Here is a 20,141-nt window from a genome sequence, read left to right on the forward strand (position 1 = left end):
CTCATGATGTCTCTTTACAGACAAGTCCATCCCTCAGGGGAACATGCTTTGGTTTTGACCTTATTAGTTATTTATATTCAGCTGATTATGTTCTCTGCCTTGAGGCTGTTTCATCCCTCTCTTACAGTCTTGTTTCTTTCCCTGCACAACAGCCTCTCCCTTCCGTGGAATGAGAGGAGCAGGTAAATCCCTGATCCTTCCCTCACCAGCCACACAAGAGAGACTGTTGTTCATAGGGAGCAGAGTTTATGGAAGCTGAATTAGGACAAGAACAGATAAAATAAGTTTAGGTCATCAGGTGTTACTTTATGCCAGATGTGCAGATGGGGGATTTCAGTAAGTCTAGGTTAATGTGAAGGAGCTTGCCTTTATATTCTTGTAGCTATGAGTTAAACTCACTGGAATAGAGCCAATAGAAGGAAGAACATAGGAAAGTAATTTTTACCATGACAGGTAAAAGAACTCACCCCACTAACTTCAGGCTGGAAGATGAGTTTTATATACAAAATCTTTTAGAAACTCATACATGGTCATAAACACAAAAATAATTCTTCTTTAAAATAGATATTTAGTTTCTTATTAAAAGGATTATTGAATACTTAAATAGAGTGCTTTTAAAAACCCCAACAGCAGTACAAAGTGGACAGGGGCAGAACATCACAATTCAAGTTCTGGCATCAGCCGAGACATCCAGTAGTGCCAAATCCCTTATCTCCTCCAGCAGTTGGTATAAGCTGGCTCCCTTGGTCTGGCAGTACTTCTCAAAGTCTTCATCAATTACTTCAACTCTTGTTTTCTCCTGGGCATGCTGGGCAGCTTCTGCTGACTGACTGACTGCTTTCACCAAGTCACATTTCACCCTCTGACAGTTCCTCTGGGAAACATCCATGTCCACAGTTGGGTGCGGTGCATTCTTGATTATTTCAAGCTTGATGGTGTCAGCATGGCAGCGGGAGGTCTGCACCAGCATCTTCACCTTAAAAACAGGATAAAAATACTTTTATTTCTGGTAGTGTTGTTTCCTCTTGCTTCCTTCTGATTGTGTTGGCCCCCAAAAACAAGAGGGAGATGGAGCTGTTGGAGCAAGTCCAGAGGAGACCACAGAGATGCTCCAAGCAGCTCTGTTCTGGAGCCAGGCTGAGAGAGCCTGGAGAAGAAAAGGCTCCTTAAGGGGAGACCTTAGAGCAGCTCCGGTACCTAAAGGGGCTCCGGGAAACCTGGAGAGGGGTTTTGGACAAAGGCATATAGGGACAGGCCAAGGGGAATGGCTTTAACCTGCCAGAAGGGAGACTGAGATGAGCTCTTAGGCAGAAGCTCTTCCCTGGGAGGGTGCTGAGGCGCTGGCACAGGGTGCCCAGAGAAGCTGTGGCTGCCCCATCCCTGGCAGTGTTCAAGGCCAGGTTGGACACAGGGGCTTGGAGCAAGCTGCTCTATTGGAAGGTGTCCCTGCCCATGGCAGGGTTGGAACTGGGTGAGTTTTAAGGTCCTTTCCAGCACAAACTGTTCTGTGATTCTAAATACTCACTGTAATATGATCAAAAAGGCTTAATGTAACTGACTCTCCAGTAGTTGTGGTGGAAGTAATTTTGTTCTGAAAGCGCTGCAGTGATCCAGGCTTCCACTCACAGCTCCCATCACCTTGACAAGAGATGACTAAACCTTCTTTGTTTTTCATATATGCTGCAGCTTTGATTCCATATCTATAAAAGAGCAGATGAGCAGAGGCTTTGCTAACAATTTTCACATCAGTTCTCTTAGTTTTGAAGCTCCCAAACATTACGTAGAAGCCACATAAAGGGGCAGTCACTGTAGCCTGATAACCCTGCTGCAGAGACACTAGTGTGCATTGTCAAATAAACCTAGAGTATATGAGAACAGCCCAAAAATGGTGACTGATGTGATTTGAAAGAAACAAAAAGATACAGGGTCATCCATTCTCTTATGTGTTGGGTGGAGACCGAAACGGCCCAATGATGGAAGGGCAGCAGCATTACAGGTTATTCCAGACAGCACAGTGAGGTAACTGTTTTCCATTTCAAAGAAGTTACTTAAGAGCAGCAGATACTTGCAGTGGGTTCTCTGTAAGGAAGCCTGCCTTACTTGGGTAGGTTCTGGCTCTCCAGCCTTGCATCCACGCCAAGCCATCTGGAGACCACATGCCTACATGGCGCTGGTTAATATCCAAGCTCAGTCTGTGGCCTGGATCAAGCCAGCCCCTAGCTGTATTTATGCAAGTTTAAGGTACTCCTACAGCAGTTTGCTTTATCATCCCTGTAGAATGCTGTTTGGGTTTTGTTTCTCTTATTAAGTAGCATTCTTATGCCTACATTTGACATACTTGTGAGCTAGCCAGGCAGACAGTGTTGCTACCAGAACTGCACAAAGATCATTAAGTAACCCAGAATGTCCAGAACCACTAAGAGAAAGGAGTTCTCTCCCCCACAGCTTGGAGATCTGGCCAAGTCCCATAGAAGGCAGCATTCTCTAGTTCTGTTGTGACTTGCCTTCTTACACCATTCACTAGTCAATTTGTAGCATACGCAGAACACATCTACTGTACTTTAAAATACAGATTTAAAAGCTCAGAAAATTAACTGTAATGTTAGCTTCCTGCAAAGAGCTGTATTCTACCAGCATAAATCAGCAGCATGATACAGGCACTTATAAAGCCTAACTACCATAAACAGCTTCATTTAAACACTTCTATGCTTTGTGCTGCCTACTATGCATAACTGCTTGAAAGGTGCTCTCAGCCTGCACAGAATATAGTCTGCTGTGAGGAAAAAGTACTGAGAAATGCACAGCTTTGTGGTTTGGGAAGTCATTCTATTATTAAGATAAAGAAAGGGGAGGGGGGAAACGCTCCAGTTATTGCTCTGCTTGGGCAAAATCATCCTTCTCATGTTTTGAAGTAACCACATAAAGCATAGTCTTACATTTCCTCATAGGAACTCCTTCCCAGAGTCAAAGCACAGCAAAGCACTGCTAATGCTTTACAACAGAAACCTAAAACGCACACACATCAGTCACCACCAGGCCAGGCTATGAACACTTCCTTTCTCAAGGGCCAGAGGTGTCCTCACAGCATTCCAGTAACACATCTTGTTTTAAAACTCACCTCGGCACAAAAACAAGCACTCCATTTGTTCGTATGGAGTAAATAACACCATCTGCTACGCAGCGCTCGTCTGTTTCTGGGGTTTTGTCTTTGAAGTACATGCACTGGAAGAGTTCAGTAGACTGCTTCTGAGCATGCTGGGCTGCCTGCAAGAACCCCCCCAAAGAGAGAAGACAAAACAACCTACATAAGTATTTCAACTGGCTTTCACTTCCATAGTTTCTTTTTCCCATTGCTTTCTCCCTTACCCACCCCTAGAAAAATTACATCTAAAAGAAAATCCTACACGTAGTAGAGGTGAAGTATGAGGTCATTTTTACTACCGCTCTCAGGAGAAAACCAGTATTTAAGTAAGAAAGACCCACAGCATTACAAATAAAAACGAGGTGATACTCTGTTGTAGTACCCAAACGTTGTGGTCAGGATCGGTATTCCATTCCTTTGGGTAGTGTGGGAACACACATGGAGACAGTGACCACCTTACCCTGTTTCTGTTGTTAATGTGTTTGCACAATTCCTCAAGATCCTTATTACTGAGTAAGTTATCCTTAACATCTCCTTTCTTTTCCTTCAGAGTCGCTGCCATCAGGAGTCTGTGGACAATAATATCAGCATATCTTCTAATTGGAGAGGTAAAATGAGTGTACTTCTCTAGGGCAAGTCCTATGGGTAAAACAAGAAGTAGTGATAAGCAAGCAAAGCAATCCTCTGCCTCCCCCCAGCAGTTCAGAAATCAGAACAGGAGTAGCATCAAAACATAAGGTGAGAAGATACCATAATGATGAAACTCCTCCTTGGAGCATGACCCGGTTGAGAAGTACAATGCGTTGGACATGGCATGAGTGGCCATCGAGCGCAGCAGTTGATTTACAATGGGATCCAATGGGTCATTTGCTTTATCTAGAGACTCGGCCAATGCTTTGTTAGACCTGTCAAAAAAGTATTAATTCTGGAGAAAATTATGCTGTCCCTGCTCATAGTGGCTTATACTTAAAAACAGCCACTAAAAATCAGCCCTTGTTTAGAACATCTCCCACTCACAGAATGGTATTGGGAAAACTGGGTTTAAGAATTGCTATACAGAGTCTATAACATTGGTACTCAGAACTGCAGTGGTTTGTGACACAGCATAGCCAAATACTTCATTGCTTAACTTTAATTAAAGCACTTAAGTAATGAAAGATACCGTGTGTCCATTGTGAAGCCTTTGGCACTGGCACATTCTCGGAGCTCAGCAAAGAATTCCTGCCGGGGTGGAGGATGCTGCCGCAGCAAAGCTTGGTGAGGAAAATGCTCAGAAATCTTTTTTGCCACCCAGTGGTTGGCAAGAATCATACATTCAGCTACAGTCTCGTGCACCTCCAGGGGCTGCTTTGGGATCAGATCGTGGATGTTGTGTTTATCATCCAGCTGCACTCGGATTTCCACCCCTTCCAGCTCCAGAGCACCACAGCTGTCCCGCTTGGCTCTAACATGCCGTGCTATATCTGTGAGTTTTGATACTGCCCAAACCAGCTCAGCCAGCTTCTTCTGCCTCATTCTTTCATCCAAGTCTTTCAGTTCCAGGATATCACCAACCACGCTTGTGTCTCCATCCAGTAACGCCTGTGCTGTTTCATAAGTGAGCTTGTATGCAGATCGGATGATGGTTTTGTTGTAGCAGACCCTCAGGATTTCATATGATTCTTTCTCTAGTTCCCACAAGACGCTCACAGCGTACCTTAGAGAAGGGATCACAATGTTCTAAGTAGTGCTGATTCACTTAAACAGGCTTTTCAAGCACATCCAACTCTTACACAGTTACAAGTTTCATTCTGGTTGGTTTTTGTTTGATAGGTTTTTTACTGGAAACTGTCAGTCTCATGTATCACAACTTAGTAAGTGAGAACCAGCTATAGACTGTAGCAGTATTTTCATCCCTTTGTTGAGGCAGAATCTAAACTATCCCTAAGTTATCTTAGGGATAAGAGGCCACGTCTATTCTAAAGAACAGCTATGATACACTAGTTATTTTTATTCAGTTGTATTTTATTAATCAGATGCACCCACAATGAATATATCTGCACCCTACATATCCTCATGTCAGCTAACTCTCTAAATTGTAACAAAAGGGAATAATGGGATGAGGTACAAGACAATAGTAACAAACATGATCATACACACGGGTGCACGCACACCAGGCTGAAACCCGTGTGAAAAAACAAGTGAAGAACAAAGATGCTTTCACTTCTATGTTGCTCTTTAAACACAAAGCAAATTGCTAAAGGCATGGGCTTCTGTCCCTGGGGCAGAGCTGGGGCAGAACTGCCCTCACCCTGTGTTATCAGCAGTACTGAGTTAGGCCCTATAAAAGTGATCCTGGAATTACAGAGTTGGACATTTAACATTTATTGTTAACTCCCACTGAAAACAAAGGTACACATGAAATTCCTGGTGCTCTCCGGAAGCTCTGGAAGAGGTAGAAACTTTGCTTTTGCCTCAGAATTCTGTCAGTGCACCTTGTATTACAAAGCACTGACCCTACTTAACTGTGGTAGAATTGAAAGGTAGTTTGAAATGTACACTGTTCTTTCAGTTGAGGATTTAACAGCAATGCAAAAACGTTCAACCAGCTGATGAACAGACTGGCAGCAGCAATTAAATTACATGTAAAGATCTCCTTCCTCAGAAACACTACAAAATCTTACCTGTCAACTCCACTGAGCAGAGAGCAGATGTCAGCACTCAAGACAGAGGGCAGCATGTCGTAGCGACGATCCGCTAAATAGTAAGTTGTTGCCCTGAGGAATAAAACACATTTACTGTTCTTCTCACGAGGACTCAGTGGTGTGTATCTCCCAAGCACTTTCTGGTACAAGCATAGCTTCAGCAAAACAAGACACACAGCATGATTTTAAAAGGTTATTACTGAACACACAGGCATGCAATATCGAAGTATTTAAATAACTATTTGTATAGTACAAGACTAGTTTTGCCTTCCTCAGTATCTTCAGCTGCCTTTAAACTAGAATTAGGGCTGTACAAAATAGGCTTAACTAAGAAGAGGCTAGTTTACATTGCTTTGCAGCTACAAAGACTATATTTCATGAAGTAATTCAGCAGTTTAAGTTCCAAACAGTGGCAATAAAAGAAACCAGAAAGAATGGAGTATTTGGCATTTTAAAGCACAAGTTCGGATATTAAAATATAAACCTGCCAAATAACTCTGGAATTAAATTAATGTAATAGTTCTATTTTGTGGGTGTTTCATGTGAAGATTTGTCCCCTTTTGGAATGCAAACAAGTGGTTTGTAAATCCTTCAAATCACAAATGTTAAAGGACACTGTAAAGCAAACAGCAGTGAGCAGGGAAAGATAAATCCTAGTGTTGTGGAAAAGAGCAATTTCATCCTAAAAGGGTGAAGGAGTGGGGTCAGAAGCAGTTTTTTTCCCCCCGCAGGCCTATTTCATCCAAATAAAAGCAGAACACCATTAGTTACACAGTAGTTTTCATAAGCTGCTTCAGTGACACAAAGAAGAAAGAATGTTTCTTTCCTCCCACTGTTTCTCAGTGTTCCCTTCAGGCAATGTTACAATGTTCTAAGCTCCATAAATTGTCTCAGTTTTAGAAAGTAAGTTACCTTGCTCTGGCTTCAACATCAGTGTAAGAATTTGGGGCCACAAAGTGGGTCACATCTGCAATGTGGACACCTAATTCCAGATTCCCATTCGGCAGAGTTCTAACGGAGAGAGCATCATCCACATCCTCACAGCCTTTTGGATCAATGCTGAATATCAGGTGTGTAGCTCTCAAGTCAAGACGTTGTTTTTCCTCCTCTGGACTCACTTTCCATGGATTCTTTGAAGAACTCACAGGCATTTCACTCATCTGTACAAAAACATTATTGATGAACATACATTTATATCCTTTTCTACAAAAGGAAGCCAAGAAAATAGATTTAATTAGCCTTCCCTCTTCTACACTAGGAATTGTTTTGTGTACTACTTCACCCTAAACAAATTCTTCTTCCCTTGCATTTTCCAGGTATTACATGGAAAGCAGGTAACAGAACTGAAAAGAATGTACTTGTTTTATCAACAACTGATATTACTGTGGTGATATTGCAGCTCTGGCAGACATAACCACTGCATATGGTTTATTACATTCTCCTTCTTTCAATTAATTGTAGGTATCAAAGCAGTTTTCTATGAGAGCTGCTTCCACCCCTGGTTGAAGACAAAAACAATTTAAAACAATGATTCTAGTAGGATCAAGTCTTTAGGATCAATACCATGAACACATATTAAAGGCAGTAATAACCCAAAAGTCTTCCCCCAAATTGAATTAAGTTTGTAATCTTTTCATAGCAAACAGATTATCTTAAAATCCCTCTCCTGACTTGAAAATACATAGTATCTATAGAACCACTGATCCAAAAGTAATTCCAGAAAAATCATCTCCAATTGCTTTTCAGCTTTCAGAAACCTCTTGGCAAACCAAGACACCCAGCTGTGAGAGGGTGCCCTGAAAATCAACAGAAAAAGAATGTATCTGACCCCAAAACCAACCTGGATTTCTGAGAAAGGAGCAACACAGATGCTGTTCTCCACCAGAATAGCTGCAATTTCCCCCTCCAGATCTCCAATCCTTCCTAGAACTCTCACAAAGTGTCCATTTGGATACACAGACGTTGACTCCCAAGAATCAATACGCACGACGACTCTATAGTCCTGCCACAAGACAATTATATTAGAGCAGCAACCTGCTTCTGACAGGCAACCAATACAAACACCCCTCCAGGGGCACACAGAGCCATCCAAGACCAGCAACTCTGACAGCTTGATAGGAAGGGAAAAGAAACCCACAGTGAGAGGCAAACATATACTGAGAATTACATTTCTTTCCTGATCCCACTTGGAAGAGTATAAAGACCCACCTGGGGTCATTATATGGAGAATCTCTATCTTAAATTATAAAACTTAACACATATTCTTATACCAGAAGAGACACATTCTGTGATTCTGTCTACAATGACTTCTTGCCTGTGAAGAAGTACTTAATGTGACAGGGTAAAAGCAGCCAGGAATTAATAAACCCACATTTCTCCTCTCCACAGCAATAGCAGGTGAGTACCCATAATCCATTACCAATTTGCTGAAAAGCTCTCTTTGCTTTCACCAAAGTTATATATATATGTCATAGATGCAATAAAGCCACAAGGGCTACTGCAATTTATACCCCTGATATGACCTTTCATTTATCAGAAAAACCCCAAAGCAAATAGTATATAAATGCTCAGGTAGCAGGGCTATGGCCCAAATAAGCTTTGTTACCCGAAGCTGATGTGGTTTTGACAGGAATTGAACACATTCCCCTTTGAGGCAGGAGTTGAACCACTTTCCCAGACTTCATTTTATTCATATCTGTACCCATGTTTTTGCCAAGGGAAACATCATTACAGCATTAACACCCACACCATTCTGTAGGAACACAGAATAACAAAACACTTCTGTCAAATCACCTGTAGTGCTTCAGCTTGCTGGGTACTGATCCGGATTTTGGGAATCCTGTAGTCCCAAGGTGTAACAAGGACCTTCTGAGTATTTCTGCCCTGGGGCTGGCTCTCTTCTCTAGAGGGGAAAGTGACCACATAATCCCTCCAGTTCTTCTGGATGATTCCAACAACTTTACCTTTTAAGAAGGAACATTTTTGGTTGTACATTAATGAGTTAGACAGGAACATGGGAGCAAATGTATGGGAGGTATAGAAGAGTCAATGCTTCGCAATACAAACTAATGCGTCCACAAATCCGTATTACAATTGCTAATAACATTTGGCATGCAGATAACACAAGCTTGTTATAAATTATCACTGGCACAGCCAGATTTTAATGAGCTTTTTTGTTTATGTAGAGACTAACTCATTGTATAGATTGCAATTGACACAGCACATCAATTATGCAGAGAGATTCCCACTCCTACTGAGATATGGCAAATTCCAGTAAAAAAGGAAATTGAAAGGATCAAAATCAAGCATTTTCTTGCAGGAAGAGACTTAACCTCTTAAAACTTTAAACTCTGACCTCAGCAAACATTTAAGCTGTAGCTATACATGCAGAGTACTACTTTCAAGTAAAACTGAGTTTCCATGGTACACAGGCAGGTCCCATTGTAATGGGAGCTGGATACTTCTTACCTCACAAAAACCTTTTTCATCTTAAATGTTATTTATCACCAAGGAATTAAAAGGATGCAGTTATCTTTCTGTCTAATCAACAGTGATAGTGGAGAACGTGAGTGCACAGTCTGGTGAATTGGTCTCTATTAGAATTGCAGTTTATCTCTCGAAGCTGTGAAGAGTGACAGCGTGGGCTTGGGTAGCAAAGTGCTCCTAACTCAGTATTTTAGGAAGGTAACTGCAATAACTGAGCTATTTCTGAGAATGAAATTAAAGGGTTCACACATAGAAACAATCTCATGGCCTTCTTGTTGGGATACATTAGAATGCTTTAATTCAGGATAATCACTTGCAAAAAATGTGGCAGTGGCAGAAAAGGAGGGAAGGGACTCTCTAATGAAGAGCACAGCACAGCTTGGAGCAAAGAAGTGAGGTAATCTTAACAAAACCTTTACCTGTAGGCATAGGGTCACCAGTGGTGTCCAACGGTGCTTTATCCTCAGTCTCATTTTCACAGAGGGCAACAGTCCTTCCTTTCCACTCATGCAAAGGCAGTAACTCTACAGCCACCACATCACCATGGATTGCACGATTTCGAGCTTTGGCTCCGTAAATAAGGATGTCACTTTGAATTTCTAAGGTTAAAATAAATAGAACTATAAACTTCTAAAAAAGATAAAATAAATTAAAAAAAAAGAATAAAATCCCTTCACTCTTGGCAGCATTCTGCTGAAAGAAGAGAAAATGGCATTTGCAATATGATTTCTTCTAAAAAGGACTACTGGCAAGTAGTTAATATTGCAATTATAGCTAAAACCTTGTCCTCTTTAATAAGGCAATATTAAGCAATTCCATAAGTGCACTTCTGGCTAAAAAGATGCATTGGTTGGGATGAGTTCACTGCTCTCAGGCAGCAGTTTACAAACACCCCACAGTTACAGTGTGGAAATCCCTGCCACAGGATTCTGGGCAGGGAGCAGAATAAAACAGGATTTTAAAGAATGATGAGTATATTGAACACTTGTTTGCCTGCAGGGTCTGTCACAGGAGCGTTTGAAAGTGGGGCAAGAGATTTGTGCAAGGATAATGGGCTGTTCCTCCAAAGTATTTATTACTAGCTCATACCAGAAAGACACTACTGGTGTTCCAATCCAATCCGAAAGGTAGTGTTCCTATTATGTTCACAATAACCAACTTCTAATCCTGCCACCATCTATGCAAACACTTGTTTCAGTCAAATGAGTGGTCATCTGAAGGAGGAGCAAAGCACAGGGATAACAATTTGCAGCAGCATTCAACTTCAGAAAGTCTAGCAAACATGTCAGTAGGACAAGAGTCCAAAACATGGAGGAAAGAGGACATAAAGGGTATTGTTTCCTCCTAAGGTCCACCCTCTGTGTTCATCTTCCCCCTCCTTTCTGGCCCATGAAGAACCCAAGCATTGGAGTATCTTAGCTTTCGCCTTGCTCAGTAAGTGAACAGCTACATACAGATGGCTCCATGGCATCATGCAAGCAGCACAGACAGTGTCAAAAAGGCACTCAGTAAACCCCCTTGTCTTTTCACCTGTTTCTTTGCTGCTAAATCCCTGAAGTCGAACAAAAGCTTCCAGCTGAGCTCTGTGCTTATTGACACTCAGTGCACCCTGAAAGAAAATAACAGCTAAAGAGTGAAACCGTCACACCTCTAAATAACCAACCTTAAAGCATAAAATCTTTTGCATTACAATTGTTTTTACATAAACTGGCAGGCCTTATTGGTATGTAGGTTATTCTGAATACAACTGTTCTCTCTACAGGGGAGAATAAATGACACAGAACTAAGTCCTCACTTCTGGAAAACAGTGGGATGTTCTTGTTTTCTTTCCCCCTTCCCACTATAGCAATGTTTCTTTATCTAATAAGTCTAATTCAGGCAACTAAAGGGACCAAGCGCAAGACTGCATTGTGCTGTGTGTGCTCTCTATATAGCAAATTACCTGTATATATCTTCCAGATTTGATCCCAGCCTCCAATATTTCCAGAGGTAAGTGTTCAGGATACTCTTTTCCATTGTTTTCTTGGCTTTCAATCTCCCGTTCACGCCGAGCTTGAAGTATAGAGTCAAAGAGTTCACGGGCAGCCTTTAAGTCAGGCCAAAAGTTATCCAAGTAATTCTGTATGCACATATATGAATAAACATCAAAGTGTTTAGAAGTCTCTGCTCTTTTAATCACGCATCAGGAAAGCCCATGACAGGGAAGAGCTGTCTCATGCTACACTGAAATACCACTTCCAAGCGGTAATGAAGTGTCTGCTCTAAACACCCCAGATTCAGCTTAACTCATTTATTAAATACAGCAAAGGAGGTTTGACTGTTAAGTTGGCAGTCTAGACCAGAGATTCACAAAGTTTACTACCAACATACCCCATCCAAGCTATGTACTTCTCATTAACTGCCACAGCAGAAGAATTAAACTGGCAATTCACCATTATGTTTACACTTCTACAATGCTACATTTGGGCCACTTCCCATTTGGCTTGTAGCAATTAAAATATCAGCATCATCATTTTTATATAGCTTTAAGGTAAACCTGTTTGGTCCTGGTTTTACTCAACATTCTTTCAGAGCTGCACATGAACATTTCATCCACATACCCCACTGAATAACGCAGTATAGGAGATCAACAACTAACTGGGGAATCAATTACCATCTCATGCATCACTGTATCCTCAGTAGTTAAGGCTAAAGGAAACTGGCAGAATAATGCTGATGGATATTAAGGCTATGACTGTACATGGACTGCTTGCCTTCCCAGCTTTAGGCAGCTGGCTGATGTCACTGATCATTGTTCATCTATGTCAAATTCTTTAAAAATAAGGAATACCATGAGCAGTTATTAAGATGGCTTCTACCTTTGGAGGCGCTGTTTTTCAGTTCCCTAGTTTGCTCACTGCAATGATGTTCTAACAACTGACATCTTAGCCTTTTTTGATAAATGAAGACATGAGTTAGCATCATAGTTTTCTTAAATGTAAACTCTGAAGTGATTTACACTATACGTTGGGCTTTAATGTACTCGATTCATCAGTTTGATGCAACATAAAAGAAACCATCCTCTGTTTTTCTAGCATGTTACCTTGAAGGAAATCACAAACACTCCTTCTGTTTCATTTCCGTACTGCCTGATAGCATCTTCATCTTCCGTTACCATAACAATTGGCATCTGACCCGAGCAGTGATTATAGTACCAGACCGCTGCATTGTAAATATTCCTAGAAAAGCAAAGTTTGAAATAAGATTTCTGCCATATCCCATTTATTAACTTGCACGACATTTGCCAGCTTTGTATAAAGGAGATTTTGGGTTAAGATGCACACTTTTGAGAGATATACAGCGAGCTACCTGAACTTTCTATCTGCAAAAAACTCTGTGCCATACATTAAGCAGTAAAAGAATAGAGGAATATTTCCTTCCAAATACATCCACTCCTGCCCTTGTTGCAACATGACATATTGTTCCTCTGAGTAGAAGTTTGGAAAAAGCAAGTTGGAGCTGCCAAGACTTCAATGTTATGGTGCTTGCAGGCTCTCAAACAATACATCTAGCAGCCCAGTAAGATGTGTCCTACTCATTGTGTTAAAGCATTCTTCAGAATGGCTGTGGAACTTTAAAATGATCCAGCTTTTTTAGCACTGCTCCATTTACTTAAGTACACTTGTGTCTGTTTTCCTTATAAAATAATACTGACACTTCCTTAATCACAAAAGCACAATCTAGGCTTCCACTGTTCCAGAGCTAAGCAGAGGAAGAGTATGAACTCTTATGCATCAAATGTATTCTAACATTCCTAAATACAATGCCAGGATGTTGTCCAGCATAGTACTGCATAAACCAAACCTGGTCTGCCATTTCTCCATGGATTCTCCCTTCTCTCTTGGCAAATAACAATGCTGATGGAATTCATTAGCAAACACTGCACAGTCGTGACGGGCATCCTTCACTAGATTTCGTAGCTTGTTGTACTGTCTGGAATAAGAAAAAGATGAATAAATACAATGTTGTGCTTTCCTTTGATAATGTTACTTTAACTCCAGAGGAAAATACAGCTGAAAAACTCAAGGAAAAATACTCCCATGCACTAAGAAGTGCGTTCATTAGATAACACCACTGCTGACAAAACCTAAAGCATAATCCGTAAGCAAGCTTTTCTTACTTTTATTATAGTTATTTTTAAACATACTTGTTTTCCAGTGAGCCCCACAAAACATCCTAAGTATTCAGGAACTTATTTTGCCCCTTCTGGGACAAGAGCCATTTCTTCAGGTGTTTGTGCTTTAGAATACAGGAAAGCCCTGCTGGCAAATTGTACTCTTACATGCTACAGCAACACACAGGTTAATGTCTGGTAAGGTAAGTACCACATAATGGTATTAATTGCTTCTCAAAGACAAGTGCTCAGTCTTTAATACAGCAAATCAAAACCATGTCCTTAATCTAGCTGTGGCACATGACACTTGATCATTACTGCAAAGTCTCCTTAATTCTTGTCAAAAGCCAACTGATTAGATAATAAAGCTACAGGTTTAATACTGCTCCTATCAGGTGAAAACTGATACAGGCATTGATGTCCATGGACCACACAGGATCAGAGTTCTTTCTCTTCTGTGAAATTATATGAAGACCTTTGAAAGACTTAAAACCAATTTAATCTGGTTTTAAGTATATTTGCTGACTTTCGATCACTGTGCTTACATATACATTTTACTATATTAGTTTCTTCAATCTAACTTAAAAATAAGTTATTACAGGGTAAGTACCTGCGTCCTTTTTGATGCTGCAAAGCTTGACACGCTGTTTGCATGAAGATGATACCCTTCAGCTCCGAAAACTCAAGAATCTCAAGGTAATCCTGAACCACCTTGCAGTCAGGGACGACATAATGCGTAACGTCATCCGATAACAACTTGCCATCTAAAACAGAATTCAGAGTTTAAAGGTTTAAACCTTCAGTTGCAATATGGGGTTCTTAAAAACACTTTCAGATGTCTGGAAATTAGGAGTTATGCCTCCTCAAGGGTATACACATATCTGTTTCTGATGAACAAAGTTATGACTACTACAGAGTAATTCTGTAGTGCAATCTCTGATATTTGTGACAGAGCCCTCTGGCATTCACTGACACCAAAATTCAGTGCAAATTTATCCAAAGGAGTGAAAAATATCCACAAGAATGCACATAACAGTCCCCCCACCCTTTTTTTTTCTACTTTCATGTAGAAAAAGAAACTAAGCATCTGTCACAGAAAATCTTTGCATGGAATTTTCAAAGGGTGTAGAATTAAGCTGTTACACTGCTTCCATAGCACTCTCTACTCAACACAATTCATTTAGAGCAGGCTGCTTTCCTACATCTTTACATAAAAGAACACAGATAAGGCTACGCCTGGAGACAAGCAATGCTCCTGCAAGATGATGATGTTCTTGAATCTAAATGATTAACTACCATTGCTAATTTTCTCTAAAGAGACTCCATCCCTTAGGAATACACCATCAAAATACCACAATCAAGCCATCACAGGTGCCATCTTGAAATGTACTTCAAAATTAATGAATTTAATTGCTTTAGATACTTCAAAGATTACCCAATAAACTTTAGGGCAGGGAAGACCTCCAATGAATTTTCTCTCAGTGTCTATTTATCCCTTATGGTTTTATAAATACTGAACTTACCCTAGTGCAGGCAATTTATATATATAATAGAAGCATATAGATCTTGATGAGTTAGGTTACTTTCATGCACATCTTAGAAGCTGACACAGGACACTCTATTAACTGTGACTACTAAAAGTGTGAAGCCAGCAGGCACAATTGTACACACAGTTACATGGCCCCATCTCACCCTGAGGGCACATAATGGATGATAGCAGAATGCACATAAAAAAGCTAATATTTATTAATAATTCAGAAGAGGATTAAAAGGGAAATGTCTCTTAAAGATTTATGTAATCTACCCACATTAAGCTATCCTTGCCTAACCTATATATCTAGATCAGATTAACTTCTAAATAGGCATAGCATACCATTACAGGTGTCTGTACATGTGATTTATGTAGGCAGTCTCTCCTTGTGAAAGAAATAAGTTTGCTCAGCTCCCTGTGTAGAGCCAGGAGTGAATCAGTCATGGGATAGTCTGGGTTGGAACAAACCTTAAAGCTCATCCAGTTCCAGCTCCGTGCCACGAGCAGGGACACCTTCCACTAGAGCAGGTCTCTCCAAGCCCTGTCCAACTTGGCCTTGAACACTTCCAATGAATACAAGTGTTTACCTCACCTCAGAATTACCTAGAACTTATTTACCTGGAATTATTACAAAGAGACATATTCTGACACTCATCTACAGCACAATTTACAATGAAGTCCATAAGAGGGGCTGTTAGGCATGGCAAGGGAGAAGACTTTTTTTTCTGGTATATGCCTGTTCCTTATCCTTAAGGAATTCATAGCCAAATGCAGTACATTAGAGAGCAATAACTATCACTAGTTCTGACATCCTAGACAGCAGTGATTTACTACACTACCTTCCACCCTCAACTGCAAAAGTCACCTAAACCAAAAGTAGTAACATCTGTGCATGTTACCACTCAGAAAAAAGAGTTAAAATTGTCAACCTTTTCTTTCAGGTAAGGGAATAATGTGCTTTATTTAAATAGGCTGGATACTGTACTAGTTTTTCCTTAAATCATGCTGTGGAACTACAGCAGAACACCCTGAAATATCAGCCAAAGGTCATATGATGATCTGTGGTGCACTTAATACCCCACGCTGTATAACAACAACAAACCCAGACACCATCGGGGCTGGCAGTGTTCCCAAGTCTCAGATGAGCAGATACAACACAGGCAATTAGTTAATTACTTAACAGAGATAACTGCTGGTACAGAATTACAATCACTCCGAGTTAATGGCTTGACCCCATTGTAATTACTTAACAGGTACGTGTAGAACTTAACTCATGCTATAAACCATCAACCTGCAGAAGTGAATGTATTTTTAAAAGATGATGTTTTAAAAGATGTTTTATAGAAAGCAAACTGTGAAATGTGAATAATCCTTTAGCCTTTTCTGACTGTGAACCGCTATAACCCAACATCCTGCACAAATTAACGCACTTTAGAACTATCTTTTAAAGAAAGTTTTCAAAGAGCTTTAAAAAAAACTTGACCAACCCTCCAGTCCTTTATCCCTGTCTGTAAATCAGTGCACAGCTAAGTACCATAGCAAATAACTTCTCAATACGCTTCTAAACACATCTCTCTGACAGACCCTGCTCTGTACGAGTGGCTGCTGCTGTACCCTCCATATGACACCGTTGGGATATTCCACCACTTTATATGTTGTTCGGTTCTGTCCAGGCCCAGCTCGGGACGAGCCACCAGCGCGGCCACGGCACCCCGCTCCCCTCTCCATCCAGGCCTCATTTCTCCTCACCGCCCGTACCGCTCACTGTTCCCCTGCACCCCGCGCCCGGTCCAGCCGGTTCCCTTCAGGCCTCCGCACCCAGCACCCGGCTTAACAAGGCCGCACGGCCCCCACCGCCCCAACTCCGGCCTACATGAACTGAGGCACAACAGCCCCAGGACAAGCCACCGACCGCTCCCCCCACACGTCCTCCAGTCCGTACCCCATTGCCTCCCCCCTCACCCGCAGCCCCCTCACCTCGCGGGCAGGCGGCGCGGCACAGGCCGCTGCGGCACGGCACGTCAGGCCGCAGGTAGTGCTCCCGCACGACGCGCACCGAGCGGCCCTGCTGGCCCCGCAGCTGAAGCACCTTCTCCGTCCGCAGCATCGCGGAACGGAGCCCCCGCCACAGGCCCGCCCCAAGCAGGGCGCATGCGCAGGGAGAGGGGCGGGGCAAACCTAGGAGGAGGGGCTTTCGTGGAGGGGCGGGAGGGAGAGGGAGGGGCAAGAGTGGGGAGGGGCGGGGCGAGGAGGCCGGAGCGGCATCTGATTGGTGGGACCTAAGGGGCGGTGCCTGAGGGGAGGGACGTGAGGGACGTGACCTAAAGGGCGGTGCCTGAGGGGAGGGACGTGAGGGACGTGACCTGAGGGGCGGTGCCTGAGGGGAGGGACGTGAGGGACGTGACCTAAAGGGCGGTGCCTGAGGGGCGGGACGTGAGGGACGTGACCTAAAGGGCGGTGCCTGAGGGGCGGTGCCTCAGGGGCAGTACCTGAAGGAGGGAACGAGCTAAGGGGCGGTACCTGAAGGGCGGTACCTGAAGGGCGGTACCTGAAGGCGGGTGCAAGCTAATTGGCAGCACCTGAGGGATGGTGCCCGAGTGAATTGGGGCCACAGCTTAAAGGATAGCACCTGAGGGATGGTGCCCGAGGGAACTGGGGCCACAGCTTAAGGCACAGCACCTGAGGGTGGGCGTGAGGTGAGGGGCAGCACCTGAGGGAAGTGGGGATCACAGCTGAAGGCGGGAACGAGCTGAGGGAGCAGGGCGGGAACTGAGAGGAAACTTCAAGGGGCTGTGCTGGGGCTGAGGAGGAGACCGGTTATTAACAGGTGCTGAGTTCTAGGACAGCTTAAATATGAGCAGAAAGGATAGATTCTTCTTCTCTGAGGGAAAACCGGCGAGATCTGGGGGGACGATGGAGAAGATGCTGAAATGTTCACAGAAGGCAAGCAAAAAGAGGCCGTTAAGCTTCATTAGGCTGCAGAGGTGTGAGGGAGGGGTGGCTGTGGTGAAGGTACCCGCAGGGGGTTTCTGTTTGATCCTAGTTTGCTTATTACAAGAGTAGCAATGTGGGGGTTTTTTGGTGCTCGAGGATTGAAAAGCGTCTAGGAACAACAAGCATAGAATAAGGGTGTCTCATTGTGCCTGAGCTGTAGTATCACATAAATGCACACGTGTGGATCTCCTCGGTTCTTTCACGGTACCTTCCAGGAGAAGTTTCAGGTCTGTTTCATGCCACATCTGTTCTTTGCATTTATAGAGGGGAAGATAAAAGGGCTGAATGATTAAGTTTATCTAAAACTGAGGTAAAGTAGTGGAAGGTCAGGAGCATGATGGGCTGTTTTTTTGTCTGAGTCAGTGTTCTCTAAGTATGGCATTTAGGGGATGGTTATTTTGATTACTAGGAAAACATTCACACTTCACTAATAAAAATTGCCTACATCATAACTTCACTTGAACATAAATACATAGTGCAAACTATCTAGCATTTGTCCTTATGAGGAAAAGAAGCCTGGGAAAGCGCTAAGGCAGAGTGTCACTGTATGTTCCTGTTTATTCTACTTCTTATTTTTTCACATATTTTATAAAATGTGTATCTCCAATGACTAATACTTCCAAGTAACCAATTGGTGCCAGTAAATGGAAGTACCATCTGTAAGAAACTCATTTTCAGAAGCCAAGTTCTCAAGCATATGAGGAGGAGGAGGTGTTAGAACTTAGTGAGAAATGACCAAAGTGTAGACCTGGTTTTGGTAGTCAGGATGATTTTAGGCTTATTATGTAAGCAGGATGTGAGAGGGGAAATGGAGACCAAAATACAGGAGCTGTTGTTCAGTCAGAACAAAGATGAAATAACCAGTAGTGAGAGAAAGGGGAAGAAAAACATACAATTTGGAAGGAAAGCTATTTAGTTTGAAATGTGAGTTATGCTGATTGCTGACACAGTAAAGAACACACATCAGTGTGCTTGCTCCATGTTATTCAGTGGCTGCAATAAAATGAAGGTTAATTAAATAAAAGGTTAATTAGGTAAAATTGAGATCACTGCTCTCATTTGTTTCCTCTTTCATGGAGGAAAATAGAAGACCTTTGGGCTAAGGTCATGTACTGCTGATATTGAGTAGCTGTGTGCTTGTTGCTAATATTCTAGTCAGAAAATGTTTAAAATTATCTTTTCTTCCTCTTTTGGAGAGCAATCTCATGTGAGTAAAAGGCAAAGGTTGAGACATGAAAGCCAAGAGAACTGTTAATGGTTTATCTAATAGCTGAGTTTGTCCAGTGATATCAGAGGCAAACTTTAATGCTCATCTAGTAATTGTCTTCCTACATGGCAAGACGTTTGTGCAGTGACAGCCAAAACTAAGAGGATAAAAATAGTACCTTTAATTGTTTTAAAATAAAACCTGCAAAAGTGAGTAATGGTACTGGATGACCATTAAATGTTGAAGAATAAAGGTGGAGGGCAGCGCAGCTGCACAATAATGTGCCATGTGTTTCTTCATGACATTTTCTTTAAGTGATTGAGAAACAAAGCATGGTAGAACAGAAAGCAAGCAGTACAAATATTCTTTTCATTGAGTATTCTTTGTACAATACTGCCTTGGATAACACTGGTGAGTGCTAGAGATGCTTTTAAGTGAATGAGAGAAGTGTTTTTAAAATTCAGTGTCATGTTCTTGCCCATGTTGGGAAGTGTGAGCCTCCAAGGAGGTCTCCCTGCTTGGAAAAGTATGTTGGGTGATGCAGTACAGAATTCCAGTGTAGTACCTTTTGAGGGAAGTTGCTCAATATTTTGACAATGAACCATTTCAGGGCGTTGGAGAACATCAGCTTTTGGCTCAAGTTTCTCATCTTGAAGACTGACTCATCTGACGAATACCTAAAACCAGTATGGCCGAAGAGACCCATTTCAAATGCAGAAGCAGAAGTTTATTATGGAGGTTATTAGTCTTCTACATGTGGAAATGACACATGCACCAGGTAAGAGCAAGTATTCTGACACGGGCATGATATATTGTTGGCCATTCAATGTTCACCTGCTGTCACTTTCTGATACACCTCACTCCTGCCCTGGTAAAGCAGCTACTGGCTTTTCTTTTTGCAAAGGGACTTCTTCCACAGATTTGTAAACCTGTTGTTATACTTT

At 42.1% G+C, this 20,141-nt stretch overlaps 1 protein-coding gene across 2 annotated transcripts; it reads right to left on the minus strand.

Annotated features, from left to right (window-relative positions):
• Window positions 1-476: 476 nt before the first annotated feature.
• Window positions 477-17,121, minus strand: DIS3L (DIS3 like exosome 3'-5' exoribonuclease). 2 transcript variants are annotated; one of them, XM_005148796.4, is made up of 17 exons: window positions 16,974-17,121; window positions 14,076-14,229; window positions 13,156-13,284; window positions 12,395-12,530; window positions 11,255-11,431; window positions 10,843-10,921; window positions 9,732-9,911; window positions 8,620-8,789; window positions 7,667-7,828; window positions 6,739-6,986; window positions 5,806-5,898; window positions 4,305-4,838; window positions 3,893-4,047; window positions 3,603-3,781; window positions 3,119-3,264; window positions 1,526-1,700; window positions 477-976 (listed from the first exon to the last, which is right to left on the minus strand). In XM_005148796.4, the coding sequence occupies exons 1-17, from the start codon at window positions 17,101-17,103 to the stop codon at window positions 665-667; spliced, it is 3,159 nt and encodes a 1,052-aa protein (XP_005148853.2). In that variant the 5' UTR covers window positions 17,104-17,121; the 3' UTR covers window positions 477-664. The 2 variants fall into 2 exon arrangements, with proteins under 2 accessions (XP_005148853.2, XP_030904535.2); XM_031048675.2 differs by lacking the exons at window positions 8,620-8,789; window positions 10,843-10,921; window positions 11,255-11,431; ... (2 more) ...; window positions 14,076-14,229; window positions 16,974-17,121 and having other exon boundaries at window positions 9,732-9,785.
• Between the last annotated feature and the right edge of the window lie 3,020 nt (window positions 17,122-20,141).

This window comes from Melopsittacus undulatus, chromosome 9, assembly GCF_012275295.1.
Source record: "Melopsittacus undulatus isolate bMelUnd1 chromosome 9, bMelUnd1.mat.Z, whole genome shotgun sequence".
Classification (NCBI taxonomy): Eukaryota; Metazoa; Chordata; class Aves; order Psittaciformes; family Psittaculidae; genus Melopsittacus; species Melopsittacus undulatus.

Coding starts and splice junctions, on each gene's coding strand:
- DIS3L (XM_005148796.4), bottom strand. CDS start 17,103: ATGCTGCGGACGGAGAAGGTGCTTCAGCTGCGGGGCCAGCAGGGCCGC. Junction 10,922..11,254: donor AATCTGGAAGATATATACAG/GTAATTTGCTAT, acceptor ATTTTCTTTCAG/GGTGCACTGAGTGTCAATAA. Junction 1,701..3,118: donor GTGCTTGTTTTTGTGCCGAG/GTGAGTTTTAAA, acceptor GCTCTTTTATAG/ATATGGAATCAAAGCTGCAG.